The 14,602-nt window shown below is 35.2% G+C and overlaps 1 protein-coding gene across 7 annotated transcripts in view; it reads left to right on the forward strand.

The window, feature by feature from the left end:
* LOC149789084 (filamin-A-like) overlaps positions 1–14,602 on the forward strand; it is a 226,899-nt gene that overhangs the window by 16,828 nt on the left and 195,469 nt on the right. For all 7 annotated transcript variants that reach the window (XM_089975267.1, XM_089975270.1, XM_089975269.1 and 4 more), the window contains exon 2: positions 1–240. This exon is cut by the window's left edge and continues 267 nt beyond it. In XM_089975267.1, coding sequence (XP_089831393.1) covers positions 1–240 — 240 coding nt within the window. The remainder of the gene's footprint in view (positions 241–14,602) is intronic.

Genomic DNA, 14,602 nt, shown 5'->3' on the forward strand with positions numbered 1-14,602 from the left:
AGAAAAATACCTTCACAAGATGGGCCAATGAGCACCTGAAGACGGTACAGAAGACACTAACAGACCTGGAAGCCGATTTAGGAGATGGTTTGAGGCTGATTAGTTTGGTTGAAGTGCTCTCAGGGAAAAAATTTAAACATGTCAACAAACGACCCAGTTTTCGCACACAGAAGTTGGAGAATGTTACAATGGTTTTGGAATTTTTGGAGAGAGACGAAGGAATAAGAATAGTAAACATTGGTAAGTATTTGTTTCTGCTACAATTATAGCTATTTACCGGTTCAAAATCGCCATTTTTTAAAAGACAATTGCAGCTTATAAAGTGACCTGGTAGTCTCTAAATTTCACTCGGTCTGTCTGTACAGGTGGTCTACTTGTTGTGGGCTGGGTCACCTACAGTGTTTACAGTTCCTTTAGGAATCCATGTACTTTAGGGACAAGTCACATGGCCTAATGGGCCCCTATAACTAACGAGATTTAGGGCCACGCCTCTTTAAGCTACAAAAAACGGACCCTAATGTGCACTTGTAAACAAATATGGCAGCGTTAATTAAAATACTGATGCACTGTCATTTAACCCATACGTCGGTAAAATCTGATGTAAATTTGCACCAGGCTTACACGGTAACTGTTTTCGGGAGTATTTTGCCTCCAAACTGGCTTGCCTTTGACGTACAAACTCGCTTTATTCAGTATTTATGTAGTGTAAATGTGTACCGTTTCTTTGCCGTGTCAGACAAGCACACCTGTCCAGTTGCCGTAAGCACTCTAAAATGCAGTAAGCAATAGAGCACACTTCGAGTCGCAAACGGGATTAACGCTTGCTTGAGCTAGCTATTAAGTACAGGGAAGAGTCCGTTGTATGTATGCATAACTGATATCGTTTGTACCATACTGCTGAGTTTTAATATTTAAACATTTGCAAATTTGAAAGCAAAACAATCAGATATGATTGACTCTGCGTGTGGGGTGGTTCAGAGTTTTTAAACAAATATTCTTTTTGCCTCTTTTTAATATGGTATTCTTCCATGCCCCATGATTTTGATTATGGGCAGCTGTAAGCAGGGGTGTTCTAGGATGCCAGGCACACCAGAGACCCTCTTTCCCTCTTTTTTATTTTTGTTTACTCGTCTTGGTACTTGTTATGATCAGATACCACTTCATAAGAAAATCTGTAGAATTTACAATGTGGGGCCTATGGGTGGCCAAGTGGTCTGAGGTGCTTGACTTGACAGATCATAAGAAAATCTGTAGAATTTACAATGTGGGGCCGGTGGGTGGCGAAGTGGTTTGAGGTGCTTGACTTGACAGATCAATGTCCTTCTTATTGTACAAAGTTGTCCCACTCATTCTACTAAACCTTCTTTGCTTTTATTTACTTTTCCACACCTGTACAATTGTTCTGATACCTCTGAAATTTTATCTTTATACAAAGGGGACTGCTAATTTACACTATTTTAGGATGAATGTTTGTACATCATTTTTGCAGAGAATCCAGTGGAAGTCATATTCAGAGGTCAATGTTACCATCAGGGTTTGAACCTGGGAACTTGGGTACAAGCTTTCAGTGTGCTACCCACAAATCATAACCTCCCTTAGTCATATAGAAATTTTGATTGTTCAGCTAGCAACTATTTTCAGAAAAATAGGAAGCAGATAACTGTATGGCAACATACTTTTCAGCATGATTTACATTTCAGCAGATGACTGTATGGCAACATTTCAGCAGATGACTGTATGGCAACATTTCAGCATGATTTACATTTAAGCAGATGACTGTATGGCAACATATTTCAGCATGATTTACAATTAAACTTAAAAGATGTTCTGTTTTTATCCATTTATTCTTTTTGGTGGATTCATAATTTTTTGTGGGGTTCAGTTTTGCTTACAGTGGCTTTCCTTATGTGTTTTTCAGTATTAAAAACCTGTATTTTGACTGGTAAAGGTGGGTGGGTGGTGGCAGAGGGTTGATCCCTTAACCAGCAGCTGCAAATGAATTTTAAGTTCTAAGACGGGCATTTAGTTCCTTAAAGGAAAATGGTGTACACCGGTTGAAAAAAGTCTTTAAAAATGGATCCTTTGATTATGATGACCATATTTGTTCCGACTTTTGTGCTTCTGGAAAGATTAGTGTTCTAGTCTTTCATTGGGGAATTAGTGACAAGTTGACATCAATAAACTTCTTTCGGCTGTCAGAAGTCATTGTTTTATTCGGTGTGAAATCATGATATCTTTTGACCAGAGACTAATTTTTCATTATTGACATGTACGTATTTATTACTTTTTTATGTGCTTGATATAGGTGAGCTAGTAAGTAAGCTATAATATTGCCAGCAGCATGAATTTGTTGGCTGTTACACCTTCAGCCATGCCACTGTGTCCCACAAATTCTCTCCATGTTCTACTTTCACCTTCGAGCACACAGTTTATAGTATAGATATGAACTAAGAATGTGAAGATATCTCCACCTGATCAAACAGGTATGATACGGCTCCCATCAATAATGCTTGCTGTGAACATTTTAAGATCATGGTATTTTCAGTCCCTGAAAAAGGGTGTGACAGTTTTTGCTACTAAGTTATTATTGTTACAAGCTTCACGCAGTTACGAACATTATAGACTAAGATCTGTATTTTCATTAACACTGCTGGCATGAATTTGTTCACAAGACCAAAATGGTAGACTGATCTGTGTGTTCATTAACATTGCTGGTATGAAATCCATAATAATATCAAATGGTACACCCTGCTCGTGTGAAATCCATAATAATATCAAATGGTACACCCTGCTGGTATGAAATCCATAATAATACCAAATGGTTCACCCTGCTGGTATGAAATCCATACTATCTGTATATGGTACAACCTGATTCACATTCTGCACTGTATACAGTGGCATAACTGGGTCAAGCATATCATTTGGGTGTGAAAATAATGAGAATATATTCTTTCTATAATGCTGTTCATATGAACTATACACATGATTGGCATTATAATGAGGCAACCTTTTACTGAGGGTTGTTCATGCAAGGCAGTCATAACAGTGCACATCACACACAAAAAAGGTTATTTAATAATATGAAATGAAATTTAAATTATTTCTTATTAATCAGCATATTGAACTGGATCCCAGTCCATGCTAACATTTTAAGAAGGTCAGTGGTATATTGCAGGTTTTTATATTGAGGAACAACTGTACTACTGTTTCTTAACAAATGTCACGTGACCATTCATTTACATGCCCAATTTAGCCCAAACTGTTCACATATTGCAATTTTTTCTTGCTTATGAGTGGAGTCAAACTGCAAACAACAAAGATCCTGATTTGCTGTAGCATAACGCACCTGCAAATCTGGGTTTATGTTGTTTCTTCTTCTGATTAATCCTATCAAACTGCACAGACTCATACTCTTCCAGTAAATAATGCAATGGGACTCGACTTTTAAGCAAGTATATACAGGTGGCCCTTCCTCATCAACTTGTCTGTGCATAAGAGAAATTACTTGTATAATGATAAACTGTCAGAAAGAAGCATTTTACAGTATACTTGCAACCTGTGATCTCGGTCATAACTTGGTTAAGAGACTTGTAGGCTAGTGGTATATTGTAGTGTAGAAATGTTAGTGAATCATGATTGCACTTTCCGTATCTGTATGTAAGGTGGACAAAGCTTCATCCCAGCATACCAACCTGTTGGGACACTTGCTTCAAACCTGTTCTCAAATCATCTGTTTCTGTGAACCCTTTCACAGCTTGAAGAATTGGGGGGTGGGGGGGTGGGGCATTTAAAGCAAATATTTAATGCATTTATGGGTAAATATTTAAAGTAACAACTTGTTTGGAATTTGGTTCAGAAATAAACTAATGAATAGTTGCCCACTGATTTTATTTTGACTACAGGAATATAAAATTTATACTGTATGTATATGTGGTTAAGTTAGAATTATTGTACCTAAAGCTGTATTCTGAATAGAGTGCAACTAATGAAGCAAGTACTTTGAAAATAATGACTTGTACTTCAACATTAACTACATGAGATTGTAAACACCATATACAGTAGTTTGAATGTACAAGGTGCAGTTCTGCATTGTGTATCCTAGCCAAGGATAAGTTGGTTGGGAAGGGTTTACATTTATGCATAATTGGTCCATCTCCTTTTTGTTGGGTGGGTGGGAGGATATGTGGTTATATCCTCATGATATTTCTGTATCTAAACAAGGACATTAATGTGTCTTGAAGGTACTATGCATGTTAATCTATTAGGTTCTTATGCAGATGATGTACAAGTATTGAGCTACACCCACACAGATGATTAATTATTCAACATTGAACAATCTCCATAATTACATACATATTGATCTGAAGTATCGGGAAAGTAGAAGTTAACATACAGGTGCTACTTAAAGCATTTACCTTAACTTGACCACCACCATTTCTATTGCTACTGCCACAATTACCACCATTTCTATTGCTACTGCCACAATTACCACCATTTCTATTGCTACTGCCACCATTACCACCATTTCTATTGCTACTGCCACCATTACCACCATTTTAATTGCTGCTGTCACCATTACGACCATTTCTGCTATGGCCACCATTATCACCATCTCTACTATTGGATGTATTTTCTAAATTATACAAAAATATATATATGTGTGTGTTATTTTACCTAAATACTTTAGTATACTTGTGTTAATCACACATTATATGAATTGAAATTTGCATAAAATAAACTAGAGGAAAATCCATCACTTTCCAGTTCTTTTCCATTTCCTATCTATTTTATATTTTATCCTCCATTTATGCTGTTGATTAATTTCTACTTGGCAGCTTGATTGTTTTGTATAATGGTCAGTAACTTGTCAACTTGCATTTTTCCCCCTTATGCAGTGCATGACATTTATGGCAATAAAATGCATAAACTTTAAAAAATAAAAGATAATAATAAGTGCTTCTAATATTACCAAACTTTCACAAGTGGAGATGTTTGGATATGAAGAACATACATTTGCAATCCAGTGAGTTGCTAACAAATTATCATCAAGTATTGTCTCACATAATATATTAGTCGCTATGATGTGTAAAATGACAGATCTTTCTTGTGGTGGAAATAGTTCAAAAAGAGGTTTAAACAATTCAAACACTCCAACATGAGATATAATATTTATATTACACTTAATTTTATTATTTTTATAAATATTATTATTATTATTATTTTCTGCATTTGTATTTTAATTCCAAGATTTAAGTTTTAAAATCATAGTATTGTACTAGTTTTACTTGAACATGAAAGGTAAAATAAAGTTCTTGTGACTTTTGTACTGTCTTTAGTAGATTTACACTACATGCTGGTGATATCAGGTTTGTTGGTGCACATGATCAATGGAATAATGCTGGTGTTTGTATATTGGGCACTAGACTTGCACTGATATGAGGAATTAAAAAACAATTGACAATGGGTGAAAAGTATCAGAGGGCACCTGTTCATTGACATTTGTGTTGAGTCAGTAACATAAACTATAATTATTGAACACAGTTTATTGAGACAAAATGAGGTCACCCTAAAAGCCAATTTGTTCCAGGAGAACCTCCATTATACAGCTAATTTACTGTGAACAGGTAATTTATTATGCATTCAGACTATTTAGCATGATGGGGACTATTGACCTAGATCAAGTGAATACCACTCTACTCTGTACTAAACTACAATAATTATAATTACTTTTATTTAAAAATAACTCCGTTTAATTTCCCTTTTTAATATTGAAAAAGATGAGATTTGTTTTTAGTACATGTACTCTCATTCCCACTCTTTGTACTTCACCTGAATGCAAGTACCCCCCCCCCCCCAATCATACGCAATGGGAGTTAGTCCTGGGTACATTTCTAAGCAAACTGTGGCATTAGCCTGTTCCCTCGCCTTTATAGATGTATACCCTTTCAGTTTTACGATCAATATCCATGGGTATATGCCTTTAAGGCTTTTCAGACTACGGCCTCTAGATAACTTTTTTTGGCCCAACAGCCTGGGACCCAAGGAAGTTTTATTTGACTTCCATGGTTAAATGTTAAACAGTCAGGATTTCTGCCCATGTGTGTCATTATTCAATTGAGTTAGAAGGGATACAAACTGAAAACATGTGCCCACTGTGATTAAACCATTACCATCACCTGGTTGCCTGGCATAATGAAGGGTCTTGACATTTACCTGGAAGTTGTACTGGTTTATGGCCCAAATGGTGAATGCAGTGTGATGACTAGTGACCATTCACACATTTCCAGGTGAATATGGGGATAGATCAGCCCTGATAACAAAATTCATGCACATTAATCTGATTGGGCCTTTTAGGTTGTAAATAGCTTGGGTGCATGCAATATTTATATTTATCCAATGATGTGCCCTTGATAGCCCCTGCCATTTTGAAAAAAATGTTTGCGAAAATTACTTGGATGTCTTTGTGTGATGATAAGCCCATTTGCTACTTGTTGATGAAATTATCAGAATGGTCCCCTGGTCTTTCATGGGATAAATACAGTACTGTTAGATACTACTAGTACTCTCTACAAATGCTTTGTTGCTATGCATAGCAAATGGTTTTCTAGAATTTGCAGTCAAGCACTGGACAGAAGTGATTGTCTGTTTGATCACACTTTTTGCAGTTCCTCCATTGATACAGAAAATATTGTTTGACTAAAATTAACACTTAAGGAGTAAGATATTGGCAACCAGTAAGCAGTGTGGCACTAGAACCATCAGGAGAAATAATGTCTCTGTAAATACTTTGAAGCATATGTTGTTAAATCTAGAAAGATGCTGAACATCCTGAGATAAATCTTGAAATAAATTGAAATGTACATGAATTGCAATATCGGTGAAGTGTTATTGTTAAGGAGCTGATAGTCAGACTTCATGAATGAATTGAATTGAATGTCTACTGAACTTTATTCTGTAAGCTAGCTATATTGAGTCTGGTATTTTTACATCTTGAGAACATGGTGTGTTTTGCATTAATAAAAAATTGCAACCAGTTGAATGCCTTAAAACAAATGGCAACAAATGAAGGATAGTTACCTGTAGTTTCCAAAACACCAATGCCAGGATGTTATAGCACCAGTGGGTACACAGTACTGTGTTTTCATGCTACATTAGCAGTAAAGATAGTGGGATTTGTGCAAGTTGTACTCTAAGAACAACACTGAGTAAGTATCCTTCACTGTGTTTCTGGAGTTTGTACTTTATGTTAAAAAGAACCAAATGATTTCCCTTATCAGAATGTTAATGGCAGCAACAGACATGTCATGACCGTTGAGAACTTAACTTTATTATGCTTTTTATGTTTATTTGTCTTAATACATTCTGTTTATTATTTGATCCATTTCAGTTTGGTTTTGCCATGTAGCTTGCCAAATGTCTAGCTTTTTCTTGTCAGATCAATCACATTTTCTAAGAATGCTAAATTGGCATTCTGCATGCTGACCCCTGATTTTAGACAACATGCTCTTTTATTAACAAGACAAACATGTTTGTAAATGGGTAGATAATTATATACTTTGACTTGGATACACTTTTAATTGCATTTTTATTTGCTTACTCTGGAAGAGCTGTACATTTCAAAAAGATTTTCTTTCTGGCTCTTGAACACAGAAAGGTAAACTAATACTTCCAGATGGAAGAAATGTCAGCATTGTTTATCCAATTGACAATGTTTTATTCCAGTCTGGCAGTTTGTTGTGGTTTCTATCAGCACCACCCACATCTGTCTTTGCTCCTATTAATGTCTACACAAACTGTGCTTTGTATTAACTTTGTCTCTGACCTTTTATTTTCTCATTGATTCACTTAGGTGGACATTTCCTGCTTTATTAACATGCTTACAAAAACACTGGGAGTTTGACCCTGTTTCCAGTGTACAATGTTGCATGTAAGTTTGGTTTCAATTCCATGTTTTTGGGAGGATGAACCATAATATGTTAGGTGTTTGTATTCTTGTAGGTCACAAATAGTAAAATAAAATGACAAGCACACATTCAGAAAGTTTGAAGAGGTAGAGTACAAAAGATAAGTATTTGATGGTTAAAAGTTTTCTGTCTGACTGAGAAGGGCTGAAATTATATTCCAGGGTAAAACTGACACATTTCTTTATAAAAAGTTAAAACCAGTTCTGAAAATTATTTGAAAAAGTTTTGGGAAACCAATGCACAATTGCACACTGTGCTGATCTTGCACTTTTTTTGTCTTTGTTTCAAGTATTCTGGGTTTTTATAACTTTGAAATTTCCAATAGCAAATGATACCATTGACTCAGTGACTTCTCATTCATTGAGTATACATGAACCATACACTGAATGCTGTGTTCTCCCCTGTTGCATATTTTATAATAATTAAAGGGTCATCCCATATTCCCATGGTGCCATGGTTAGAAACTTCTGCTGATTTGGCCTGGTGAATTCTGTGGTAAATCTTTTGCATTGATTGGGATGTGAGGTGGAGAATATTGAAATTTTGAAGCACATTTCTGGGAAGTTAATAAAAGTGGACACAGACCATAGCTGAACTTTGGAAAATGCTATGTGACCAAACACTAAAGGTCTTGATGTAAGAATTTCGAATTTAAGAAATGTCTTTAGAAGGTGGGGGTTGGTTGGACAATAGGCGTAACCATTTACCCAATGAATATTATCACTAATTGATATGTTAGTTTTTCAGACTGCTGTATCATTTACATGAACCATTAAAACTCATAGTCCTTGCTCAGTTTGATTGCAGTGTAATATGATTATTTGTAGTTTGTCTGCTCTTATTTCAGCCTTGTGTAAGAGTAGGCAGATGTCATCTATTTTAGCATTATAGTATCTCTTCCTTGAGAAGCTTTATTCCCAAATTCAAGTTCAGATTAGGGTCTTACATTACAGTCATGTCTAAAAACATGGATGAGCGTTCAAATAAAATTTCAATTATTTGTATACAAGATTCTCTAATCAGATATAGACTTTAAGTCATGTTTTCATGTAGACTTTTACATTTTTGTTTCCTGAAATTTTGCATTGTTGCAACAGCTGGATTAAGCCTTGGTAGTAAGCATGTATGTATTTAGAAGCATGTAAGTCACTGTAGCACACTAGTGGATATTTGGCACCAACCAGAGGTAAAGTTTGATAAATTTAAATTGCACTGAAAGCTTTAAGAAGATAAACCCTTCCAAGAAATAAAAAATAAATGACAATATTATATAATACAAAAAGATAAGGAAATTGAGATTCTTTAAAAGGTTTTTGGTATGGTTTCGTGCTTTACAGCACAGAAACACAAGTGGGTTACTTAGTACTGAGGCAGTTGGAGTAAAAGTGTCATGCCTAAGGTCATGTAAAGGTAGCTGACACAGGCTGGTCCTATGGTAGGATTCGAACCTACATCCTTTCAGTCATGATTCTGGTGCTAACCACAGGGAGACCTGCCACAACTCCTCTTGAAAGGTTAAATATAAGGAAAGATAAAGTTAAGCACATGAGCTCCATCATGGAAAACTGGTTATTTTTATTGGACCCATCAACAGTATCACAAAGAGGACATGACACAGTATTACAAAGAGGACATGACACAGTATTATAAAGAGGACATAATATGGTATTACAAAGAGGACATGACACAATATTATAAAGAGAACATAATATGGTATTACAAAGAGGACATGATACAATATTATAAGAGAACATAATACGGTATTACAAAGAGGACACAACTGTGTTACAAAGAGGACATGACACAGTATTATAAAGAGGACATGACACAATATTATAAAGAGAACATAATACGGTATTACAAAGAGGACACAACTGTATTACAAAGAGGACATGACACAGTATTATAAAGAAGACATGACACAGTATTATAAAGAGGACATGACACAGTATTATAAAGAGGACATGACATAGTATTATAAAGAAGACATAATATGGTATTACAAAGAGGACATGATATTATTACAAAGAGGACATGACACAGTATTATAAAGAGGACATGACACAGTATTATAAAGAAGACATAATATGGTATTACAAAGAGGACATAATATTATTACAAAGAGGACATGACATAGTATTATAAAGAGGACATGACACAGTATTATAAAGAAGACATAATATGGTATTACAAAGAGGAAATACATAGTATTATAAAGAGGACATGACACAGTATTACAGAGGACACACCAGATTTGTATAGAGGACATAACATAGTATTATAAAGAGGATTCAACAATGTACTGTTGGAACAACCCTCAGTATAAGATACAAGGGAGTACTGTACATGACACATACATATCAAGCAAATAAGAGACCAGTTATGTGTCTGCTTACAAGATCATGATACAGCCAAATTCAAATCAACAACAAAATAAACAAGAACCTAAATATTATTGGTAATCACAGCAGATTTCTTGTTCACAAATTGACAAAGAGGGAAGGAAGTTTTCCAAAAAAACCTAGTTAATAAAACTTGTTGACTATCTGTGGAAATGCATTGCTAAAGGCTGTTTTGGTGACCACTGATAGGAAACTTACAAATATAAACAGGAGATACAAACTAATTCTGACTCTACTCTAGTTGGTCATCAATCTTGATAGCTTTACTGGTCATAAACTTGAAGATGGTCTATAGTCCATTATCTGTCCTTACCTTGGTACAAGATTGTTATTGCTACTCCTTCTAAAGCTTAACTACTTGGAGGATTGCCATGAAACTTTATGCATGTACTCATCCCAAGGTATAGTTGGTTCTAAAATGATGCTGCTCAGACATCCAGTATGGCAACCACAGCAGACATTTGGACAGTCTTGTTATCACAACTGTTCATGAACTGATGGTCCTGTCAACATGAGATTTTCATGACAAGACTTTTTATTGGTTCTTAATGAAAATCTACTATTATGATATCTTGTAGGATTTGAAGATGATAACAATCAATGAAAGAATGTTTAAGAAAGACTAAATCTGTGTTTAAAGTTTATAATGGTTCTGTGCCCAAATGATATGTTCATTAAAAGGACAAGTAATATCAATACAGTTTCTTGTCTATCTATGCTATACTCTGTCATCTAATAACTTTCTTCTTCCTAAACCCAAACCTAAACTGTATAAAAATGGTTTGGCTTTTTCAGGTTCAACCATTTGGAAGTGTCTGCCTAAAGATGTTACATAAGCATCATCAGTGAACACAAGATCAGTTTTTAATGCATTTGGAGAGTCTTTAACATTTACCAGATTCAACTTAGATTACACTATTTACGGTATTGAAATAATAGTGGGTCGGTTTATGTGACCATCAATTTCTTGACTTGGATGTACTTAAATGCAGCCCTTTCAGAAGCATGTCTGCTTCCTTAAAGCCCCAATGCTACCATTTATCTTCAATTTCACTATTGCAGTCTAACTAATGTTTTGGAAGGAAGGATATGATTTGTTAAAAAAGCTCTCTGACATAGACCATTTTTGAAATAATCCAGATGTTATGTTTAAATGATGTTAAAATATTCAGTTTAGAATTAAGAGGTGCCACTTCTTCAGTCAACAGAGTCGCTCATAATTCCATTTCTTTTTTGGAGTTCTCCAAAAGTAGTGATGTGATACATTCAACAAATTTCATCTGTGATTGGTCTAATAATAATATTCGTATATGGTGCACACATTGATTCAAGAGGAAAGAAGAGAGACAGGCCCGCCTTTTTTAAGTGGATCTGAGAAGTCTGGTGATCAGTTGAGGCCCAGGTCTAATTCAAAGGGAGAACTTGGGCTCAATCCAACATAGCATTCTGCTGGCTTTTTATGTTTATAATGGTGATGACAGATTAATTTGTACACTTTAAAAATTGGCTTTGTTTTTCAGTTTGAGGGAGAAATGATATAACTCATAATGTGATGAAACAGCAGTATTATCTGATTTTCATGGAACCCAATGATATTTAGGACCAATATCTTTCAAGATTCAGTATTATTCGTTGATCGACAGTTTATTAACTTAGATGCATTTTAAAAATTTGGGGAAAATTGTTCATATGCTGGTCTTGTGGTTTCTGGTGTTAAATTTAGTTTGTACTGTATTTAGGAGAGCTGTATAAAATTTAAAACTTGCCAGATGCAACATCATGTAGATCGTTGTTATGTGAATTGATGAAAACATATTTTTGTAAACGCTGTAGCTTGGCAAATATTGAGAAATTTAGGTATAATCTGACGGGTTTTGCTTTTATTCTTGGATCTACTGATAACTATACATCATTTGAAAAATCAGAAATGCTTGTATTCCTGACTAACTGGGCTAAAAATGTCCAGTGATTTACTAGTCCTGACAGCTGGTACTGGCAGTAAAAGATTGTCTATCTCCACATAAACCACTGAGAATTACAGTCCAGTTGTAGTCTTTCTTAGATGAGGAGCAGTAAACCCTACCACCAACCCAGCTTGTATTCTCATATTCCAGTAGGTAGGATTTTTATGTTAAAATCTGCCTGTCTTTGATGTATTACACTAAAGACTAGTCATAGATTGTTGGCATTTGATTTATAACTTGTATTGTAGATTACTTTTGACAAGAACACAACATAGTTTATCACCTTCAGCAATTACTGAGAGAACAAAAATGTAGCTGTGTTATTGATTGCTAATTGGTTATATGATACCTGGCCCAACATCTAATATAGAATAAAGAACCTGGATAATTGATTACCCATGTCACTGACCCATGATGAAATTACTTGCATGTTAAGTTATGATTCAGTCAGGCAGTCCAGAGAAGGTGTGCATGTACATTTATGTATAACTCTTCTGGTGAGCATATGGGATGGTCTGTCATCAGTCATCTGTTCATCCCTTAGTACACATTATGGGATGGCCTGTCATCAGTCCTCTATTCATCCCTTAGCACACATTATGGGATGGCCTGTCATCAGTCTTCTGTTCATTTCCTAGCACACATTATGTGATGGCCTGTCATCAGCCATCTGTTCATCCCTTAGCACACATTATGGGATGGCCTGTCATCAGCCATCTGTTCATTCCTTAGCACACATTATTGCTATTCCTTCTAAATTGCTTGGAGGATTTCCATGCAAATAAACACAAACAATCATCCCATGATCTGTTGTTCCTAAATGAAAAGGGTGTAGCTTCAGTATCCAGTATGGCCACCACAATGGCTGTCTTGAAAATGATGTCATTACTACATCTCATGAATGGATAGTCTTGTCAACATGGGATTTTAACCAAGACTTCTTATGATGACTAGTTGGTCCTAATTGAAATTTGTGGTGTTCTAACATTCAGTATGGGTGCCAGTTTTTAGCCATCTTGAAAATCTCAATGATTTGATTTGACCATAAGACTTGCAAAAGTGATGTTTATAACAGACTTAAAGAATAATAGCAAAACATGTGTTAAAATTAGGATACCAATATGTGCATGCTTTATTCGGATCTGGGTTTCATATTAGAATCAATGAAGCTGGTCAAGGAACCAGGCTTGCTTTACAGGAGTACATCAGATGTTTTATAATTAAACTGCATTCATGTTCATGCAAATTGTCTGCATGACCAAGCTGTAGTTTTATAATTTTCTATAAACTTGGCATCTAACAAACAGTACTTATTCAAAATAAAAGAGAAAATAAACCTCTTGAAAAGTTTTAATGTTTATTGCAGAAAAATAAAAAAGAATATTCCAAAGTTTTGGGGAAAAAACAGGAAGGGCAGCAGTTACTTTTAGAAATCATGGGTTGATATGAATTGGACTTGTTTGAGAGATAGCAAGAAGTCATTGAGCTCAATATAGTTTGGAGCTGCAATTTTTTTACAAATTACACTGGAAGTAACTACGGTCTATATCTACTTAACGTATCAAATTTTTTACTGCTGCATTAGTCTCCGATTACATTTTTGAACTTTTTAGATGCATGTTTTCCAAATTGACAGTGAAAGTACATGAAATTTTATTACACCTTACTAAAAATAGGTCTAGCAGAAATAAATCTACTGCCCTGCTGAGAAGGTCATGTTACGGGCGACATGTCTGAAATATTGTTATTGCTGTTTCTTTATAATAGAAAGTCATATTGAAATGGGATTTACACTTCTTTTGGTATCTAGTTAGTTTTTAAATGTAAAAAAATGGTTATTATCAGACAGCCAGTATGACCACTACAACATCTAACTTCTGTTGTTGTTACTGCACCAAAATGAGAAGTTTTTATCAGCTTTCAATATGGCCACAATAGCAGCCTGGCCCATCTCAAAATTCTCCCTATCTATCCTGAATGGAAACATTGACATGAGATTTTCACTGAAGACTTCTTGTGTTGTCTAGTTGGTTCCTAATAAAGAAAGTACGAATCTGATCTGCAATGTGGTCACCACAGTGGCCATCTTGAAAACCTTGTTATCACTACTCCTACTTGATGGATGGTCATATCAACATTGGGTTTTCATGAAAAGACTTCTTGTGATGTCTTGTTGGCCTCGAATAAATTTGTTTTGCCAGTCTGACATTCAATATTGTCACTATGGTTGTTTGCTTGAAAATCTTGATTGGTATTATATGTATTTATAAAG

The sequence above is a fragment of the Sinohyriopsis cumingii genome, chromosome 11 (genome assembly GCF_028554795.1).
Source record: "Sinohyriopsis cumingii isolate HCF-2022 chromosome 11, ASM2855479v2, whole genome shotgun sequence".
In the NCBI taxonomy this organism is placed as follows: domain Eukaryota; kingdom Metazoa; phylum Mollusca; class Bivalvia; order Unionida; family Unionidae; genus Sinohyriopsis; species Sinohyriopsis cumingii.